Source organism: Chiloscyllium plagiosum, unplaced genomic scaffold (assembly GCF_037043375.1).
Source record: "Chiloscyllium plagiosum isolate Xiang-an unplaced genomic scaffold, Cpla_swu_hap1 HiC_scaffold_10, whole genome shotgun sequence".
NCBI classification, from domain to species: Eukaryota; Metazoa; Chordata; class Chondrichthyes; order Orectolobiformes; family Hemiscylliidae; genus Chiloscyllium; species Chiloscyllium plagiosum.
The window spans coordinates 76,830,698-76,848,295 of record NW_028270148.1 but is presented as its reverse complement, the minus strand read 5'-3'; the positions used below and the strand labels follow the sequence as shown (position 1 = coordinate 76,848,295).

The 17,598-nt window shown below is 41.6% G+C and overlaps 1 protein-coding gene across 2 annotated transcripts in view; it reads right to left on the bottom strand.

Annotated features, from left to right (window-relative positions):
* rsph3 (radial spoke head 3) overlaps positions 1-17,598 on the bottom strand; it is an 80,565-nt gene that overhangs the window by 56,956 nt on the left and 6,011 nt on the right. For both annotated transcript variants that reach the window (XM_087991470.1, XM_043696170.2), the window contains exon 2: positions 14,931-15,015. In XM_087991470.1, the coding sequence (XP_087847596.1) occupies positions 14,931-15,015 (85 nt within the window). The remainder of the gene's footprint in view (positions 1-14,930; positions 15,016-17,598) is intronic.

Sequence of the window (17,598 nt, the reverse complement as noted above, 5' to 3'; positions counted from 1 at the left end):
CCAAGTTAAATTGTCCGTAGTGTTAGGTGAAGGGGTAAATGTAGGGGAATGGGTCTGGGTGGGTTGCACTTCGGCGGGTCGGTGTGGACTTGTTGGGCCGAAGGGCCTGTTTCCACACTAAGTAATCTAATCTAATCTACATTCCAGTCTGTACCTCATTCATGAGTAACTGTTCTTCTGTAAATAAATACTCCAAGCCCATCGATAAAATTCCAATCTGCGACTAACTTCCATTTATCTATTATTCCAAACATGAACCACCCCAAACCCCTTGATTAGATTCCAGTCAGTAGCTCACCCCAAAGTAATCTAACTGATGTCTGATTTAAACTTATAACTTTTGTTTTCAGTCTCATTCATACAAAAGGCACACAACCAAATAGTTAAGGAACAATTAAAGAAAATAATCAAATTGGTCAAATTACTTAAGTGGCTTTTATTTTGCATTGTTTCAAGGTATATATTATTGCTTCTTGACTGATTTTCTGGAGATGTCAATAAAGACCAGATTTTCAGTTCACTGAGGAGGTTTCAGCAATACTCATGAGCATGCCACCCAGACCAAGACCCTTATCTCTGCAACCCTGCATTTTTGAGGACTAACCTACCTCGTCTACACATCCCCGGACACTATGCAATTTAGCATGGCCGCTCCCCACCTACTCCCCCCAACCACCACCACTAGCTGCTGCTCACAGCCCACAGTCCAAAGGTCAGTTCACAGCTCCAAACCAAAAATTGATTAATCAATAAAGTAAAAATAATGAAAAATCATTGGAGGTTCAAACATACTTGTCAGTCAAACACAGATACTGACCAGATCTTATTACCGTTAAGCATGAGATTCTTTAATATCTGAGGAGTAATGAATAGTGCTGAACAGTTTGTTGCTGATTGCACATCCCTACTTCTGACATTATCATGGACAGAACATCATTGGTGAAGCAGTTGAAAATGATTCAGCCAAGGAAATTACCCTGAGGGACTCCTGCAGAGATGTTCTACAGCAAAGATGACTGACCATCCAAACAACACATTTTCTTTTGTGCGAAGTATGATTCAACTAATGCAGAATCAATTCCTACTGGCTCCAGTTTTGCTAGAGTTCCTTGATGTCAAGGGCATTCATATCCACCTCAGTCAGAGATCGACAGCACAAAGAGGCCCTTCAACCCATCATGTCTGTGCCTTTCAAAATCAACAACTTAACTGTTGAATCTCATTTTACAGCACCTCCTCCATAGCCCTATGGAACATAGAACATTACAGCGCAGTGCAGGCCCTTCAGCCCTTGATGTTGCACCGACCTGTGAAACCAATCTGAAGCCAATGTAATCTACATTATTCCATTTTCATCCAAACGTCCATCCAATTACTGTTTAAATGCCCTTAAAGTTGATGAGTCTGCTACAGTTGCAGGCAAAGCTTTCCATGCCCCTACTACTGTATGAGTAAAGAAATCTGTCCTATATCCATCACGCCTCAATTTCAAGCTATGCCCCCTCATGCTAGCCATCATCATCGGAGGAAAAAGGCTCTACTGTCCACCCTATCTAACCTTCTGATTATGTCTCAATTAAGTCACCTCTCAACCTTCTTCATTCTAACGAAAACAGCCTCAAGTCCCTCAGCCTTTCCTCATAAGAACTTCCCTCCATACCAGGCAACATCATAGTAAATATCCTCTGACCCTTTCCAAAGGCACAGTGGTTAGCAGTGCTGCCTCACAGCACCAGAGACCCGGGTTCAATTCTCACCTCAGGCAACTGTCTGTGTGGAGTTTGCACATTCTCCCTAAGTCTGCGTGGGTTTCTTTAGATTAGATTACATTACAGTGTGGAAACAGGCCCTTCAGCCCAACAAATCCACACCGATCCTCCGAAGCGCAACCCACCCATACCCCTTCATTTACCCCTTACCTAACATTACGGGCAATTTAGTATGGCCAATTCACCTGACCTGCACATCTTTGGACTGTGGGAGGAAACCCACGCAGACACTGGGAGAATGTGCAAACTCCAGTCAGTCGCCTGAGGCGGGAATTGAACCTGGGTCTCTGGCGCTGTGAGGCAGCAGTGCTAACCACTAGGCCACCGTGCCGCCTCCGGGTGCTCCGGTTTAACCCCTCCCACAGTCCAAAAACGTGCAGGTTAGGTGAATTGGCCATGCTAAATTGTCCGTAGTGTTAGGTGTAGGGGAATGGGTCTGTGTGGGTTGCTCTTCGGTGGGTCAGTGTGGACTTGTTGGGCCGAAGGGCCTGTTTCCACACTGAGTAATCTAATCAAAGCTTCCACACATTGTGTATGTGTGATGGGCTTCAGATTGGTTTCACAGATCGGCACAACATCAAGGGTTGTAGGGCCTGTACTGTGCTGTAATCTTGTATGTTCTATCCTTTTATAATGCGGTGACCTGAACTGTACACAACACTCTAAGTGTGGCCGCACCAGTTTTGTAGAGCTACAGCATGACCTCATGGTTCTGAAACTCGATCCCTCTACCAACCAAAGCTAACACACCATATGCCTTCTGTTTGGGTGGCAACTTTCAGAGATCTATCTATACGGACACAGAGATACCTCTGCTCATCTACACCACAAAGAATCTTACTGTTAGCTCAGTATTCTGCATTCCTGTTGCTCCTTCCCAAATGAATCACCTCACACTTTTCCACATTAAAATGCATTTGCCACCTCTCAGCCCAGCTCTGCAGCTTATCTTTGTTCCTCTGTAACCTATAACATCCTTCGACACTACGTACAACTCTACTGACCTTAATGTCATCTGCAAATTTACTAATCCATCCTCTAATCCCTCATCCAGGTCATTTATAAAAATGACTAATAGTAGTGGACCCAAAACAGATCTTTGCAGTACACCACGAGTAACTGAACTCCAGGATGAACATTTCCCATCAACCACCACCCTCTGTCTTCTTTCAGCTAGCCAATTTCTGATCCAAACCGCTATATCACCCTCAGTCCCATGCCTCTATATTTTGTGCTATAGCCTACCATGCAGAACCTTATCAAATGCCTCACTGAAATCCATACACATCACATCAACTGCTTTACCTCCATCCACCTGTTTGGCACCTTCTCAAAGAACTCAGTAAGGTTTGGGAGGCATGACCTACCCTTCACAAAACCGTGTTGACTATCCCTAATCAGCTTATTCTTTTACTGATTATAAATCCTATCTCTTATAACCTTTTCCAATACTTTACTCACAACCGAAGTAAGGTTCACTGGTCTATAATTACAGGTTGTCTTTACTCCCCTTCTTGAATAAGGGAACATTTGCTTTCCTCCAATCTTCTGGCGCTATTCCTATCTCACTAGTGCTCTTCTAAATATATACTTCATGAATGTTTTGGGTTTCTGTCTCTACCACTCTTAGTGAATTCCAGATTCCCACCAACCTCTGGGTGAGAAAGCTTTTCCTCACATTCCCTCTAATGGTGGACTTGGGTTCATATCCCACCACAGCAGATGGTGGAATTTTAATTCAATAAATATCTGGAATTAAGAGTTTAATGAAGACCATAAATGCACTGTTGATTGCTGAAAAAACCCCACATTGTTCACAAATGTCCTTTAGAAAAGAAAACTGCCATCCTTACCTGGTCTGGCTTACATGTGACTCTGGACCCTCCAGGGTGACCCTTTTCTGCATCCTGGACAATTAGGGATATTTACTTTTAAGATTGCCAGATTACTCAATGCCTTTCTTTTAAATATATCAAACACCTGAATTCTATATCTATATCATCCCTCTCACCTGTGAACACTGACATAAAGTACTCTCTTAGAACCCCAACTATGTCCTCTAGCTCCAACAAATTACTGCTGTGATCCTTAATGTGCTGCACTCATTCCCACATTATTGTTTTACCTTTATGGTACCTGTAAAATAACCTAGAATTTTCCTTTATTATCCTTTCATATCCCCTTTCAGCTCTCTCAATTTCCCTTTTAAGCTCTTTTTTGCACATTCTATACTCCTATAGGGCTTCTGCTATTTTGAGCCTTAGTATCTGCTATGAGGATCTGTTTTTTTTCTTAACCTGTATAACCTTTGATATTCAGGGTTCATGTGATTTGATTGTTACACCATTTTTTTTTGTTGGAACGTGTTGGCTATTCTCTCCATATTTCCTCCTTGAATGCATCCCACTGTTCTGAGACAGATTCATCTGAAAATATCTGCTCCCAATCCACTCTGGCTAAATCATGTGACTGTACTAAAATCAACCCTCCCCCAGTTGAGAATTTGGATTTCAGGCCCATTCTTGCCCTTTGCTGGGGTAGTTTTGACTCTAACTGAGTTATGATCCCTGTTTGCAAAATGTTCTCACTGATAAGTCAACTACTTGCCCAGCTTCGTTACCTAAAATGAAGTCCAGGACCACCCCCTCGCTTGTAGGATCTTCTATGTGCTGGCTTAAAAAGCTGTGCTGGATGCATTTAAAATTCTACTACCTCTAATCAATGACTAACCTGGTTAAAATCCCCAATCACTACCCTATTATCTTTACATTTTCCCAAAATTCTTTCTATTTCTCTTGGACTATTAGTGGACCAATTGCATGCTCCCAGCAGTGTGGATGCTTCATTTTGATTTTTAAGTTCTACTCAGATGTACAGCATGGAAACAGACGTTACTGTCCAACTTGTCAATGCTGACCAGATATCCTAAATTAATCTAGTCTCATTTGTCAGCACTTGATCCATATCCTTCTTATTCACATACAATTACACTATTCAAAAGGCATCTGGATGGGTATCATCCTCCACCACTTCCTCTGGCAGCTCATTCCATACACGTACCACCCTCTGCGTGAAACAGTTGACCCTTAGGTCCCTTTTAAATCCTTCCCTTTTCACCCCAAACCTACGCCCTCTAATTCTGGACTCCCCCAACGCAGGGAAAAAGCCTTGTCTATTTACGCTATCCATCCACCTCATGATTTTATAAACCTCTAAAGGTCACCCCTCAACCTCCAATGGTCCAGGGAAAATAGAGCCAGCCTATTGAGCCTCTCCCTATAGCTCAAGCCCTCCAATTCTGGCAACATCCTTGTAAATCTTTATTGAACGCTTTCAAGTTTCACAATATCCTTCCTATAGCAGGAAACCACAATTGCACACAGTATTTTAAAAGTGGCCTAACCAATGTCTTGTACAGCTGCAACATGACCTCCTAACTCCTATACTCAAAGCTCTGACAAATAAAGAAAAGCATACTAAATACCTTCTTCACTATCCTTTCTACCTGCAACTCCACTTTCAAGGAACTATGAACCTGCACTCTTTGTTCAGCAACAATCCCCATTGAGGACCTTACCATTGAGCGTATAAATCCTTTTCCCTGATTTGCCTCTCCAAAATGCAGCACCTCACATTTTATAGAATCATAGAATCCCTATAGTGTGGAAACAGGCCATTTGGTCCAACAAGTCCACACTGACTCTCTGAAGAGCAACTCACCCAGACCCATTCCCCTACCTTATTATTCTACATTTACCCATGACCAATGCAGCTAACCTACACATCCCTGAACACTATGGGCAATTTAACATTGCCAATTCATCTAACCTGCTCATTTTTGGATTGTGGGAGGAAACCAGAGCACCCAGAGGAAACCCAAGCAGACATGGGGAGAATGTGCAAACTCCACTCAAACAGTCGACTATTAAAGGCTGGAATCGCCTTTAATTTAGATAAATTAATTTGTCGAAATTAACTTCCATCTGCCACTCCTCGGTCCACGGGCCCATCTGATCAAGATCCTGCTGTACTCGGAGATAACTTTCTTCATTGTCCACTACATATATGGCTTCACTTGAGGAGCTGAAGATCTCATCCTTCTTTATTACTGTAATAGATACCCTGATCAAAACTGTAACACTCCCTCCTTTGTCTTCTTCCCTATCTTACCTCATGATCCTGTATCCTGGAATGTTTAGCTGCCAGTCCTGCCCCTCTCTCAAGCATGTTACAGTGACAGCAATGATATCATACTCCCATATTTTAATTTGGGCCCTCAACTCATCGGCCTTGTTTGTCAGACTCCATGCATTAAAGATAAATACCTTGTGTCTTAACCGGTCTATAATATCTATGCCTTCCTGACTTACTTGTTGACACTTCTAATTTTGGCTTCTCCTGCTGAACATTCTGTGGATCCCACCCACCCCTGCCAAGTTAGTTTAAAACCGGCCCGACAATACTAGCAAACCTGACCCATGAGGATGGTGTCCCCATTTAGGTTCAGGTGCCACACCTATAAAAAACATCCCGAAGTCCCAGAAATTGAAATCTCTCCCTCCTGCAGCCATGCAATCATCTGGAGTAACCTCCTATTCCTACACTCACTCGCTTGTGGCACTGGAATTAATCCAGAAATTACTACATTTTGGGTCCTGCTCTAGTTCACTAAATATGCTTTCTAGTTCACTAAATTCTGCTTAGAGAACCTCATCCCTTTTCCTATGTTGTTGATATCAGTATGAACCATGATCTGTCTTTTTGCCCCTCCCTTTCAGAATGCCCTGCAGCCAGTGACATCCCTGACATTGGCATCAGGGAGGCAACATATCATCCTGGAGTCTCTTTTGCAGATGCAGAAACACCCAACTGTTCCTTTTACACCTGAATCCCCTACCACTATAGCCTGCTGTTCTTCTTCCTCTTCTCTTGTAGAACAGGCATAGCCCTGGTGACATAAAGTTGGCTGCCACTGGTTTCCCTGCACAGCCATCTCCCCCATCAGTACCAAAAACCATTTATCTGTTAAAAAGGGAGATAGCCACAAGGAAACTCTGCGTCTCATCTCTGGAATTCAGTGGCCCTTGCAGAATTCAAAAAGAATGCCAGTGAGCAGGTTATTGCTAACTAAATGGCACATGATAGCACTGTGATTGATACCTTCTATCACTTTACTGATCATCAAGAGTAGACCGATGGAGTGGTAATTGCCAGGTTGGAGTTTTCCTGTTTGTGTACGAGACATACTGGACAATTTTATACTCTGTTGTAGCTATATTGGAACAGCTTGACTAGGAGCACAGAAATTTCTAGTCTTCAACAATACAGCTGCAATGTTGTCAGTTTCCTTAGCTTGTGCAATATCCAATGCCACCAACATGAAGTGAATTGATTGGCCAAAGATTGGTATGTGATAAAGGGGACATGTAGGGATGCACAGTGGTTAGCACTACTGCCTCACAGTACTGGGGACCGGGGTTCAATTCCACCCTCAGGTGGCTGTGTGGTGTTTGCACATTCACTCCATGGGTCTGCGTGGATTTCCTCCCACAGTCCAAAGATGTGCAGACTAGGTGCTTTGGCCATGGGAAATGCAGGGTTACAGGGCGAGGGGAGGGAGTGGTCTGCGAGGAATGCTCTTCAGAAGGTGTGGTGGACTCAATGGGCTGAATGGCCTGCCTCCATGTTATAGGGTTTCTATGATTCAATGGAGGGGGTTGAGATGGATTATCTATTTGACACTTTTGGCTGAAGATTGTTACGAATGCTTCAGCTTTATCTGTATAGTCCACAAACCTTGGAATTGTCTCTGTTACATGTGGTCGAGAGTATGGTGCTGGAAAAGAACAGCAGGTCAGACAGCATCCGAGGAGCAGGAGAATCGATATTTTGGGCATAGGCCCTTCATCAGGAATGAGGCTTGTGGGCCGGGAGGCTGAGAGATAAGTGGGATGGGAGTGTGGGTGGGGGAGGGGGAGGTGAGAATGCAATAGGTAGATGAAGGTGGGGGGAAAAGGTGATAGGTCAGGGAGGAGGGTGGAGCAGATAGATAGGAAAGATGATTGACAGGTCAAGAGGGCGGTGCTGAGTTGGAGGCTTGGACTGGGATAAGATGGGGGTGTGGGGGGGGGAAAAGGGGAAAAGAAACTGGAGAAAACCACATTAGTTGTGTGGTTGCAGGATCCCAAGATGGAAGATGAGAAGCTCTTCCCACAGGTTAGGGTTTGGTGATGAAGGAAGCCTGCATATCCTTGGTGGAGTGGGAGGGGGAGTTGAACTGTTCAGCTATGGGTTGGTGGCATTAGTTGGTGCAGGTATCCCAGATAAGTTCTCTGAAACGATTCTGCAAGTTCGCGTCCTGTCTCCCCAATGTAGAGGAGACCACCTCAGGTGCAAAGGATACAGCAGATGACCTTTGTGGAAGTACAGGTAAATTTCTGTCTGAGTGAAGGGATCTTTTGGGGCCTTGGATGGAGGTGAGGAGGGAGGTGTTGGGACAGGTTTTGCACTTCCTGCGGTGGCAGGGGAAGCTGCCAGGAGTGGGGTGAGGGCTTGGGTGAAGGGGAGGGTTGGGTCTGACACGGGATTCACTAATAGGGGTGAGGAGGGAAATTTATCCCTGGTGGTACATGTAGGTGTAGATAATTAGATCCTATCAGGAAAAGCAAAAAAGAACCCAATATTGATTTCTAGGGACCTTCACTTCAAGCCTTCCTACAGCTCAGAAAATATCCATTACCTCAGCCAATGTTCTTTTCATGCTGCTGCTGCTGTCCCTTTTATTTGATGCGGCTCTAAATGTGTCCACAAACCTGTCACTTTTCAAAGTCTACATACACCTCAACAACAGCATTACCTTCAGTAATCTCCTCAAAAAAAATCCAGCAACTTAGTAAACACTATTTGCCTTTTGTTTTGTCCACATGACTCTTAATTCTATCCTGAACAATTTCTGGAAGATTCCCAACCACTGAGTTAAACTGACTAGTCTGTATTAGTAATTGCAAGGCTTGTCCCTGCACCTTTTTGAACGAGGGTGAAATGTTTGCAATTCTCTGATTTTCTGGCACCACCTAAAGCTAAGGGTGAAAAATTATGGTCATTGGCTTCACAATTCCCACTAATTTTCTTTAGTACAAGTAGTTCTTTTGTAACGATGGATGAATGCTTGTGCAACCCCGCATTATAGAAAAATCATGCTTTACAAAAAGTGCATAAAGTGTTGGTGATGTATTCACAGTACTGCCAATACATGTTTTAGAAGTTCGCAATTTAGAAACAGTGTCCCCAATTCAATTGCATTACAGCGAATTCACATTAACAAAAATGCACACTATAGCAAAATGATCTGTGTGCTTAAATACATCTCAACTGGTCCTAATATAATGTGCTGACACTTTATGCTATATCTCCCGTTATCAATTTTGAACTCTTCTGCTGACTAAATTCCCTTCCCTGTCACCATGGTATGGGTAGCATGTGCTTTCTAGGTACAAATGCAAAGTGCTTGTCTAATACATGAGCCACAATCCTCCTTCCACATGTAAATGCACTTTAAGACCCCAAACAAATGTTTTCTTTGAAGTTAAGCCATTTATTCAGCTACAGATTTTCCTAGCCGTCTTTGGTTCTAGTCTATCTAGCTCAGCTTTTCTTTTTGCCCCATTGAAGTTAGTTGATTATGCTTACTCCTGATTGTTCGTTGTTCTTTTCCACTGTCCCAAATGCTCCCAACTGACACTTGATCAACTTGGCCTACCTCTATTCTAAGAGCCAGGTCGAGGTTCCTTCATCATTAAATTGGACACAATTCTGTAGTAAAGATCTTCTAAACACAATTTAGGAATACAAGAGACTTGTCCTTTTCCAGTATTTACACTCATTATGATACCATCTGATGCTTCTGCTGGACAAATCAGATCCCAGCATAAAACCTGGCTTGATAGATCAGGTTTTAAAATTTAGTCAATATGGTATTCATTTACAGCAACATTGAGACAAAACTAAAGAATTCTTAAACAACAGAAGAAAAATTTAGGAACATGGGAACAATAGTAGGCCATTCAGCCCCTGCAACCTCAATGGGAAGATCATGACTGATCTGTGGCCTAACTGTGGATCAACTGCTGTTTGTAGAAGAGAGCTCCAAATCTCTCATCTGCCAGGGGGACACTCAGCTCCTGACCTCATTATAGCTTTAGTTCACACATGGACAAAAACAGTTGAATTCCACAGATGACACAAGAGTGACATCAAGGTCACATTTGACTTAGTGTGGCATCAAGGAGCCCTAGCAAAACTAGAATTGATGGAAATCAGGGGGCAAAGTCTTCACCAGTTGGAGTCAGACATGGCATCTAGGAGGTTAATTGCATTTGTTGAAAATCAGTTATGTCAGTTCTGGGACATTTCTAGTACCCTAGGACCAACTCTCTTCAACTGCTTCAATGACCTTCCTTCCAACAGATAAGGTCAGAAGTGTGGATGTTCGCTAATAATTGAGCAATGCTCAACACCATTCACGACATGGGTGGCATGGTGGCTGTGGTTAGCACTACTGCCTCACATCGCCAGGGGCTGGGTTTGATTCCAACTTCAGGCAACTGTCAGTGTCGAGTTTACACATTCTCCTTGTGTCTGTGTGAGTTTTCTCTGGGTGCTCTGGCTTCCTCCCACAAGCAAAAGATGTGCAGGTTAGGTTAATTGGCCACGTTAAATTGCCCATAGTGTTCAGGGATGTGTAGGTTAGTTGCATTAGTCAGGGGTAAATATAGGACAATAGGTGAGAGGGGAACTGGTCTGCGTGGGTCACTCTTTGGAAGGTCGGTGCGGATTTGTTGGGCCGAAGGGCCTGTTTCTGTACTGTAGGGATTCTACCTCAGATAGTGAAGCATTCCATGACCAAATGCAACTAAACATGGACAATACCAGGTTTTAGCTGACAAGTGGAATCATAGAATCTCTACAGTGTGGAAATTGACCCTTCAGCCCACCAAGTCCACACCAATCCTCCGAAGAGTAAACTACCCAGACCCACTCCCCCTACCCTATATCTACCCCTGATTAATGCATCGGACCTACACATCCCTGAACATGGAGAATTTAGCATGGCCAATTCACCTGACCTGGACATCCTTAGACTGTGGGAGGAAACCGGAGCACCCGGAAGAAACCCACAGACACAGTGAGAATGCGCAAATTCCACACAGACAGACAGTCACCCGAGGCTAGAATCGAAAAGAGGTTCCTGGTGCTGTGAGGCAGCAGTGCAAACCACTGAGCCACCGTGCCGTTCTTTTCCCGAGATTTCACACACGAGATGTGATTTGCATATACCACCTTCTGCAAACAGTTAAAGTTTATTAAAGCTTGTACAAGCTTGGTGACCCCTTCTGGCCCTGAACAAGAAAAACACATTCCTGTTATACAGGTCAACTAGTAATGTTTACAGGTAATCTGGCCACTCCCCGGCCCTAACCACATGCTACCCAGTACAGTGGTAGGATGAGGTCATCCTTGGAGATAATGTAAATGTAAATGCCCTAATCCTGGGAAATCATTATGCAGACGATTTCTTGACTCCATGATTACCCAAGACAATATAGGTGTCATATGTCCTAGCTTCAGGGCTGCCTTGCAAATGAGTTCTGGTTCCTCTACTTCCACAGAAAATGTAGGTGTGATATACTTCAGCATCGGGGATGATCATGCAAGTGAACCTGATTGGCTAGGGGATGACTATGAAAGTATTTCTGAATGGAAGGGACTGAATGAGTTTAATTTGATAATAGTAGGAGAGTAGTAGTAAATGGCTGTCTAAATCCGCATTCCTGCATGAATGTTGTCCCCACCCACTTCCAGAATGTTCAGTTTCTGGAAGAAAACAGTACAGTTTAACCCTTTAATTACAGGGAGATAGTCCAATTTAATATTTTAACATTACACAAGTACCGTTCATGTCACACAAATGCCATGCAGTGACCCTCTCCAATAAGAGAATCTAATCATTGCCCCTAGACAAAATGGGATCTTTTATTTAATTTCATACATACCATTTTAAAGTGGCTTTGAAAGTCAATGTTTAGCAGAACTGCACTGTTCTTGTCTAAATCAGTTATTCAGAATTAGATTTATTATCACATGTACTCAAGTACAAAAGTACACCGTGAACAGTTTACAATGTCATCTTAGGTACAAAGTACCAAGGTACAAATCGTAGATATAAACTAGAGAAATGAAAAACTTATATTACCTTACAGTATTCATAGTATAAGTTAGAAAATTAAGAAATAACTTTAAAAAGATTAATATTATAGTCCTTTCATAAAGGGCCTGCAACAGATCAATTTAGGCATGCAGACATGGTCTGACTGGGCTCGCAAGGTGCTGACCCTCGCACTGGCCCCCAGTCCAACAACTATCCCCACTCTAGTCAGGGCCTGGTGACTATTCCCACGCCAGCCTCCAAGCCCCCTCTACTCTGGCCCTCAGCTGCACCAAGGTAAGTTTTCTTTCAGTCTTTTTAAAAAAGAGAAGAACAGGAAAAGAGAAAGAAAATAGATGGAATGGACGATCCCCAGGCTGAGGAATCCAGATGTTGCGTACTCTGCCACCATCTTGAATTCCTTCAATTAATTATTCAACAAAACTGACCTTTTAGAAATCCATGCTTCTCCACCACATTGCATTCTCCACACCTAAATGCTCTGTTACTGGATATTTTTTAAGCTGGAATTCCAATATCTTTCTTGTCACTGATACTTACCTAGTACTTCCTCAGTTATTTCAATTTTTCTTTTAAAATTGGAATTACACCTGATACGCAGTCATCTTCAAAAATTACTTATTTTGTGTTGAATTTTTATAAATAAATACCAGTGTTTTTGTCCTGCAAGTTTCTCAAGTATCTGTGGTTTTAATTATCTAGTTTATCTTGTACATTTTTTTTGCTCTCAATTATTATAATATCCCTCTTGATGACTTCCACCATTGCAATTAGCTTATTCAGACTCCTTACCAAAAATAAGGAGTCATTTTATCATAATCCACTGAGCTTATTTTGCTCATCTCTTAGTGCTCTTCAGCCCAAACTAATTCTATAACTAGGTACCGATAGAATGCTTCCACGTTAAATATTATTTCCTTTTTAATTGTCTTAAGTTTAAAAACATTGTAAAATTATAATATTCCCCTCACTGTGTAACATTGTAGTTGCCTTGCTTAAACTGGAAAAGGTACAGAAAAAAATTATACAAGGATATTGCTGTGATTGGAGAGTTTGAGTTATAAGAAGAAGCTGGATAGGCTGGGACTTTCTTCCCTATAATGGCAGAGGCTGAGGAGTGATCTTATAGAGGTTTATAAAATCATGAGGGGCACAGATAAGGTGAATAGCCCAAGGACTCCCCTACATTTAAGATATCTTGGAAATGAGTGCTAGACAAGTCAGACCTCTTGGCATCATGGTAGCCCACAAACTCACCTACACACTAAAACAGCGGCCAATGAACTTGAAAGAACCTATACAAAAACAAGCAAAACTAATGTAATTTACAAAATATCTTGCAAGAACTTTAACCAACATTAAATTGGACAAAGGCAGAAAACTAGCCACCAGGATACATTAACATCAACTAGCCACAAAAAGACATTGAAAAGACTCACTAGTATCTTTACATACAGATGAGGAAGGACACCACTTCGACTGGGACAACACACCTATCCTAGGTCAAGCCAAACAGAGACACATGAGAATTCCTAGAAGCATGGCACTCCAAACGGAACTCTATCAACAAACACTTGACTTGGATCCCATTTACCACCCCCTGAGAAATAGAACAGGAAATGACATCACCACAGGAAATGGCATCACCAACAAAAATAAAAGGTGGGCCATACCACCAGTGCTGCTGATGTTACCTAGTATGGTGATGAAACATCTAAAAATGAACCTTCCATCACAGGGAACAAACTTACCTCCATTTATAGAATGTGTTTATTTAATTGTGATTTTTGAAAAACTGTACATATTATTTCATATAAGAATACAGAACAATATTTCAGCTTGTACAATTGACATATCGCATCTGTGGGTGCAACCAAAGGAACACAGCACCAATTTTAACTTCAACAAACAGAATGCTGAAGAAACTCAAGTTGTGAAGAGAAAGAGAATTGATGTTTCAAATCTGGTGTGAATCTTCTTCAGAGCTGAAAGGTGTTGGAAAATAGCTTCTCTCTTTTACTTTGATAGGCTGAGGAGGAGCAGACTGGCAGATAGTATTGGGGTCCACTGCAAATGACAAAGGGGTTAATAGTGGAGAAAGGGGAAAAAAAGTGTAAATTAAGCTGTGAAATGGAAACAATTGGTCCTTGCTACTAAACTGAAATTAAACAAGACACAAATACAACATGACTGTGGGGACAGGAGGGGGAGAATAAGAAAAATGGAGAACAGACATAATCTGGTTTCTAAAGTTAATTAATTCAGTACTGAGACAACAAGGATGTAAAGTGCCCAAGCAGAAGATGAGTTGTTGTTACTTGAGCTTGTGTTTTGCTTTGTTGCAATATCAGAGCAAGGCCAGGGTAGGAATGAAATGTTAGTGTGTGAGCAAGTTGGTCAACTGAAATAGCAATCATCATTTTATTTCATTCTCTGCTTTTGGTTCAGATTTCCAGAATTTTGCTTTTATTCCAGTTTTAACATAGATCTCTTTGTGAACCTATAATTTACTTAAAGTCACAACATTTATGAACACAACTATGAATTTAAGTGTGAACCTACTAAATCTGAAATTGCCAATCTTCAGCTGTGGTAGACAAGCAGGTGGCTGAAAGAACACAGCAAGCCAGGCAGCATCAGGAGGTGGAGAAGTCGATGTTTCAGGTGTAATCCTTCTTCAGGCCTGAAGAAGGGTTACAACTGAACCATTGACTTCTCAACCTCTTCATGCTGCCTGGCTTGCTGCGTTCTCCCAGCCTCCTGCTTGTCTACCTTGGATTCCAGCATCTGTCATATTTTTGTATCTAAGTCTTCAACTGTGAACAGAATTTATTCTCCTTTGAATCCAGTGCATTGCCAGTTTAAGAAATCAGCACACATCATTTTGCTAAATTATCTAACTTAGTAAAACTGGAAATAAGTTTCAGTACACATACCGCTGGGAGGGTATGCTGTGCATATGTATTTCCTCGTACTACCCTTCTGTCATACATGATGTTTCCATAATATCCTGCTGGACATCTGAAATACAAAGGAATGAGCTGTTACCACAGTGCCGTAATTTAATTTGCTGGCTTTGCCTGTTCCATTAATCTCTTTAGAGTTAAGTAAGGTCCAAATCTATTTTACTAAGTAGCTGTGACATCAAAGCAGAGTTTGTTATCCTGTATAAGAAATGTCAATACTCTGCCAATGGTCCAAACACTTGAGTTTTTGAATGTTGCAAATTTGAGTGCACAGCAACTTTAAGTTAGCAAAGATTCAGCTGGACTGCATTAAGCCTCTTGCAAAACAACTCAATATTCATGTTTGATTTCAGAATGCCAAAATAGCCAGGTTTTTTTGTTAATCCACTTTCTGAAATCTCTCTCAGCCCTTGTCCCCCTTCACGTAAAATTTACCAATTCTTCAGGATTATCTTAGAGTTTCTTGGAATAAAACATTAATCTCCCAGACTACTACAAGCAACCCAGGATAAAAGTCATCAGGGATGTTTTTGTTAAAATGTTATTTTTCTATTGTCTTCCAATATTTTTATTAATTACAGTATAATCTTTTTAATGTTAGATAAATGGATGTTTGGCTGCCAATTAAGCATCATGCTATTCATCATACAATACAGAACTCGAATATTGCTGAAAGAAAAAGCAATGTTGAAGATTTCCTGTTACACACATCTAGACAAGAATGTCAAGTATCAAACAGTGCAACAATTTATACTGCCTGAGAATGAAGTGCTGACTGGATGGAAAGTTGACATTTATTGTACAAAACATTGACATGCAGAATGCAGAGAACTATTATCTCTCAAGCTTTCATTTGATTCAAAACAAGGTGTAATGTGGGGACATTTTTTCTGCTGAGGACATGCATATCTGGCTTCGAGCAAGCATGAGAGGGATAATTTGCAAGCACGACTGGATCTTAAATTGATTGTTAATGTAATTCATCACAAACTTAGGATTGTTCAGCAAATGCTATCCAATCATGGAATCACATGTAACACTATGTTCAGAGTTTTGCAAGCACAGACTGATTAAATGCACTCAGAATTTTGCCTATTGGGAACAGCTTAAGGAATGTACTGTTTAATAAAGTTTGTTTCTCTTATGAGAGAGTCGAGGAGCAGAGGGTATGATCTCAGAAAAAGGGTTGCACATTCAAGACATATGAGGTTAATGAATCAATGGAATGGTTTACCTCAGAATGCTGTTGATGCTAGGTCATTAAATATACTCAAGGCTGCAAAATATAGAATGCTTAATACTTAGAAATCTAAGGCATTCATGAGTCTCTGTATTCAAAAGACCAATCTCTGCCATTTCCTCCACTTCCTTCCACTGTCAACATTCCACAAGGAGTGCTCCCTCTCTGACACCCTGCTCCATATCCCCCAAGACTCTCATTGCCCACAGCACTTTCCAACACAATTGTAAAAAGAGATAAAACTTATCTATGCACTTCTTCCCTCCTCACTGTCCAAGGCACCAAACACATCTTCCAGGTGAAGCAGTTCAAGCTGGTGTACTCCATTTAATGCTCACAATGCAGTCTCCTTTACACTGCTGAGACCAAACACCGTCCTGATGAAGGGCTTATGCTCAAAATCTCAATTCTCCTGTATCCTGTATGCTGCCTGGCCAGTTGTGTTTTTCCAACTCCACAGTCTTCAAATGAGACCAAACACCAGGTGACTGCTTTGCACAACAACAGTTTTGAATGTAGGAATGATCTAGATCTCCCATTGCTTGCTATTTTAATCAATCACCTTGTCCTCATGTTTATATTTCTGTCCTTGGTGTGCTGCAACGTTATAATGAAGTACAATGCAAGTTCACCGAACAACACCTCATTTCCCACTTAGGCACTTTACAGTCTCAATATTGAATTCAATAACTTCAAAAACTGAAACAAAGAACTGTGGATGCTGGAAATCAAACAAAAATTAACTGCTGGAGAAACTCAGTTGGTCTTAATGTTTCAGGTTCAGTGACACTCCCTCAGAAACTGACTACTTTGTGTCTTTTGTTTAAGAAAGAGAACACTGCCTATCCCCACACCCAGTAAAACATAGCCATGTCTTGTTTACTCTGCACTTAATAGATGGGATGAAGGGCTTATGCCCAAAACATCAACTCTCCTGCTCCTTGGATGTTGTTGTACTTTTCCAGCGCCATTTGACTGGGACTAACGCTTTCCCTTTCACACTGCAAATTTACACCCATTTTACAACTCATTTTTTTATTTCTCTGCTGTTAGCATTTCTTTGTCTTTTGCCCTGGGCCTCTACACCACCTGCCTTCTTGCTCCTCCTCTGTGTTTGTCAGAAGTATTTAAAAAATCCTATTATACAACACCTCTCAGTTCTGAAGAATCATAACTGATTTCAAACAAGAACACTGTTTTTCTCTTGCTACTCTACTTTCTCTTGCTACTCTGCTAGTCCTGTTGAGGTTCTCTAGCATTTTCTGTTTCAGATTTCTAGCATTTGTATTATTTTATTATATAGGCATGGAGGATCATCAGATGAGCCATGATCTTCTTCAATTGCTGAGCAACCTTGATGGGCTGAATGCCATATTTCTGCTCCTTTGTCTAATGATT